Source organism: Sinocyclocheilus anshuiensis, unplaced genomic scaffold (genome assembly GCF_001515605.1).
Source record: "Sinocyclocheilus anshuiensis isolate Anshui unplaced genomic scaffold, SAMN03320099.WGS_v1.1 scaffold94, whole genome shotgun sequence".
Taxonomy (NCBI): Eukaryota; Metazoa; Chordata; class Actinopteri; order Cypriniformes; family Cyprinidae; genus Sinocyclocheilus; species Sinocyclocheilus anshuiensis.
The window spans coordinates 1,222,732-1,227,290 of NW_015546049.1; the positions used below are offsets into that span (position 1 = coordinate 1,222,732).

The 4,559-nt window shown below is 38.1% G+C and overlaps 1 protein-coding gene across 1 annotated transcript in view; it reads left to right on the forward strand.

Annotated features, from left to right (window-relative positions):
- Nucleotides 1-1,402: 1,402 nt before the first annotated feature.
- Nucleotides 1,403-4,559, forward strand: part of sts (steroid sulfatase (microsomal), isozyme S) — a 14,131-nt gene continuing 10,974 nt past the window's right edge. Inside the window, exons 1-4 of the mRNA XM_016500251.1 lie at nt 1,403-1,489; nt 2,113-2,272; nt 2,864-2,985; nt 3,391-3,513. Coding sequence (XP_016355737.1) covers nt 2,121-2,272; nt 2,864-2,985; nt 3,391-3,513 — 397 coding nt within the window. The 5' untranslated portion in view covers nt 1,403-1,489; nt 2,113-2,120. The remainder of the gene's footprint in view (nt 1,490-2,112; nt 2,273-2,863; nt 2,986-3,390; nt 3,514-4,559) is intronic.

A 4,559-nucleotide genomic window follows, 5' to 3' on the forward strand; every position in this document is an offset into this window, starting at 1 on the left:
TGAAAATTGTTTTTTCCAAACCTGCATCACATTCTATCTATTGCAGAATACAAAAGAATGTATTTTGAAGAATGATGGTAACCAAACAGGGAGAGAGAGAGAGAGAGAGAGAGAGAGAGAGAGAGAGTTAATTAAATAATGTCGATATAATGTTGATTTCTGCAAAAAAATAAAAAATAAAAAAATAAAAAAATAAAATAAAGGGAGTGAGTGAGTGAAGTGACGTTTGGCCAAGTATGGTGATCCATACTCGGAATTGGTGCTCTGCAATTAACCCATCCAAGTACACATACACAGTAGTCAACACACACACCCGGAGCAGTGGGCAGCAGTTGGGGGTTCGTGCCTTGCTCAAGGTTCTCACATCAGTCGTGGTATTGAGGGTGGAAGAGGGTGCTGGTTATTCACTCCCCCCACCGACAATAAATAAATAATATAAAAATACATTTATTTAGTCTCGTCCCTTAATTCTTAAAAAAAAAAAAATCCAGGTTACAGTAAAGCACGTACAATACAATGAAAGTAAACGGGGTAAATTATTGCAGGATTTAACACCAGAAATGTGATGCTTATGTTTGATATAAGAACGTTTTTTTTTTTTTAAGGAAAAAGTCTTTTAATATTTTTTGGTAATCATTATGCCACAAAGTGCTGTCGACTGCAGATTCAGAATATTCCTGAGTTGAACAGCGTGGGGTGTTTGTATAAAATAAATCTGTGGGATCTGTCGCATGCTTAGCCTAATATAAAAGAGAAACAACCCAAAACACACTTTCACTGAGTGAGCTCATTTCCCATCAACGCACACGATCCCAGCACAATGAGATAAACCTCAAAAGAGCTCATTTTAGGGCAATTTCTGTCAGCCTCTGATGTGTGCGCTTTAAAAGTTAAAATTTAAATATTATGCTAATATGCAGCGGGATTATCGGTTGTAAACGGTGTTTTGACAAGCTTGTCATAGCATGATCTCTTGCCTGTCATGAAAATGGTAGACCACAAAAATCCCGATACAGAGCGTGGAAGACTGGCTTCCTTGTATATTAAAAATGAGCGAGAGATGGCGCTGTTTCACTGAAAACCTATAATTATAATCTCTAAGCATGTCGCAAACCGTGCACAACAAAAGCGAAAGTCTCCCAACAAGATAGCAGAAGCTGGAACCAAACCTGTTCGTCGGAGAAAACAGGGTTCCTGAAAATTACTGCTGCTGGATATTTTATTTAAGCGCTTTCAAATCAAGCTGAAACTGAAAAGCGCTGTGTTGTGTGGACATACACAAGATTAAAGGTCAAAAGTGTTGATTATTAAAACGTAATTTACGCTCCATCAGTTGACCAATCAATCGAACATGCGTGAAGCACGTGATCTCCTGCACTCAACTTCCTTGTTTACACTAAGGTTAAACTAGAGCGTGTTATGCATCTGCAGCGATGTTGATGTTTCTGGCAGCAGTCGGATGATTTCTCTCTCGTCTTGGATGCAGCGGGTAGGCCACGGCAGACCGACCGTTTTAGGAGAAAATGTATTTAGTCTGTACACAAAACGTATTGAATAGGCCAGTTTAGTATTTCAATAGCCTATTTAATGCAACAATTGGATTATAGCCTATATGGTTGCAGATAGGGTGCACGCTCGGCCATCGCACTCAGTAGTGAGTTATATATTATTTGATAGTCTCTCATAATGTTATTGACTACCATTCAGCAGCTCACATTAGGTTTTCAAAGCTTCCAGCAGTGTTGTAAACGTTTACTGAGACTAAAAATATATATTAAAATAATAATAAGAATAATAATACAAAATCGTATAGATGAAAAATTGAGAATAACTGACATAAGTTTGTGCTGAAGTACTAAAATTAAATTAAAACATAAAAATGAACAATAACTAATAAAGTAAAACTTAAACAACTGTAATATATATTCTTACACACACACACACACACACACACACACACACACACACACACACACACCGCCCCAGGCCCCCCTCTCTCTCTCTCTCTCTCGCTCTCTCTATATATATAATATTATAAAGTTAAACATTTTGAAGTACACAGTGTTGTTTGTCCATCTATTTTCAATTTCTGTTACCTTCTTTCTCTTTTAGGGTGAACAATGAAACCCATTCCATGGATCCGTTGCACCCTTGGCCTGCTGCTTCTCTGTACTGCTGATGCAGACAGTGGTAGAAAACCTAATTTCGTCTTTATGATGGTGGACGATTTAGGAATTGGAGACCTTGGATGCTATGGAAACACAACCCTCAGGTGCGTTCATATAATTTAGTTTATTACTTTTATTCGGAGATCTTTCAGGAAATCGATGCTAACTGGCTGCTTATGACATGTGGATCACGTTTTATGTTTTAGTTGTTACATCTATGTATTATTCTGCATGTGAAATAATGTACAATTAGGTCAGTAGTGTTAGAAGATGCTGTGTAAGAGCGATTCAAGATCAGTATATTTGACTTGCATGGGATTTTCCTTTTGATGGGTTCATAAACAGTATGTTTCAAAGCTGAATAAAGTTGTTATGGAAGCTTTTTTCTGCCACAGGATAAGGTAACTTTTTATCTCACAGTTCTTTCTTCACTTTTTTTTTCTTGCAATTCTGAGAAAAAGTCTAAATTGTGAGGTATAAACTCACAGAATTGTTAGATAAAAAGTCAAAATTACATTTTGTGGTGAAAAAACAAAACAAAAACTGCAATTGCAAGATGTAAACTCAGAATTCAGAAAAAAAAAAATAATTGTATTTTTATTCCATAGCGTAAACAGGCTTCCATAAGTTTGAATAGACATCTCTCTCACAGGCATAATGAGACTGTGTTGTATTGTGGTTGTTCTGGTCCGCAGGACACCTAACATTGACAGACTGGCTCTGGAAGGGGTGAAACTGACCCAACACATAGCTGCTGCACCGCTCTGCACTCCCAGCAGGGCTGCGTTCCTCACAGGCAGATACCCTATCCGGTCAGGTCAGTGCTGCAGTTACTGCACTTTGAGTACTGCTGAAATAAGCAACGTGTGCAGTTTTTAAAGCGTTGTTAAGACTTAATGTTAAAGTGTTAAAAACACTATTCTGTGTATGAGAGATTGCTGATAATTAGCAGGACACATATTATTATTATTATCTATAATTACAATAAGTATAATAATGTAATGATATTATTATTATTATTAATAGTAGTAGTAGTAATGGGGGCACATAGAGGTCTGAATTAATATTTATACACTTTAGTAGATTCATTGTTTATTCCTTTAGTCACATTTATGCAGCACACTTATAAAAAATGGTCAGTTTGTCTTTTTAATATTGGTTTAGGTTTTTCAGTTCATCTGCACATTTGAAATTTTTTTCTTTTTCTTTTTGGATGTCATAGGTATGGCAGCACATGGGCGTATGGGAGTTTTTCTCTTTTCTGCATCGTCAGGGGGCCTTCCGGAAGAGGAAATCACCTTTGCCAAGGCTGTCAAAGAGCAAGGCTATTCCACTGCTGTAATTGGTATGTTACTTGCATAACTCTGGTTATCTGGTAACAGGGTCCAATAAAGTATGTCACTGTGGAAAATGCCTCAGGCGTGACCAATGACAATACGCATGGTGGCTGACAGACAGGTCACGGGAATGACAAGGGTCACTTGTCTGCGCAATTCTTAAAATATCTCTTGTTCATTCTGACTGCAAGGAGGGAAGGGTATCGAGGTCACTATCTGTCAGTGAATTGGAGTTATACTGTTAACCTTAAAATCGTTTGGTATCTCATTAGGTATATAAACAGCTCCACATTTCAAACAGCTCATAGTTCAGATTTTCCAGTGTTGTTAATGACAATTTGGGCTATTATCTTTTCAAAAATATCAAATTCTATATAAATTTATTTTTGAACAGTGGACTTACTCAGAGCAGTGTAGTATTATACAACCTATAAAATCTCATGATTGAGTGCAGTGATGTGCAAGCTGACTTGGCGCTTATATCTTTGGACTGATATGCAGTTAAATAGCATCTATAAGGCAGATTGATTGCTTAAAGGGGTCATATGATGCGATTTCAATTTTTCCTTTCTCTTTGAAGTGTTACAAGCTCTTGGTGCATAAATAAGATCTGTAAAGTTGCAAAGACTAAAGTCTCAAATCCAAAGAGATATTCTTTATAAAAGTTAAGAGTCAACCACGCCTACCTAAAACGGCTCGTTCTAACACGCCCCCACATATCTACATCACTATGTGGGAAGATTTGCATAATGACACCCAAATGTTCACGCAAAGAAAGAAGGCGTAACTTTTATTCTTGCTGTATTGTTGTTGCCGCCGCCATGTCGTGAAGGCACTGTGTGATTCGTTGTGAAAGCGAAACTACTTTGTTTGGCCTTCCAAAAGAGGATGATATCTGCTTCATCATGCCTGGAGCTGATCCGTGCTGGTTGCTGAGGAAATACTACAACTTTGCGCTGTGGATCGCCGGATCGGCTTTCACCGTGGACGAAGCGGAGTCCAGCCCGGGGTCGTCACATGTGGTTGCCGCAAGCCCGTCGGATGCTCCTTCGTC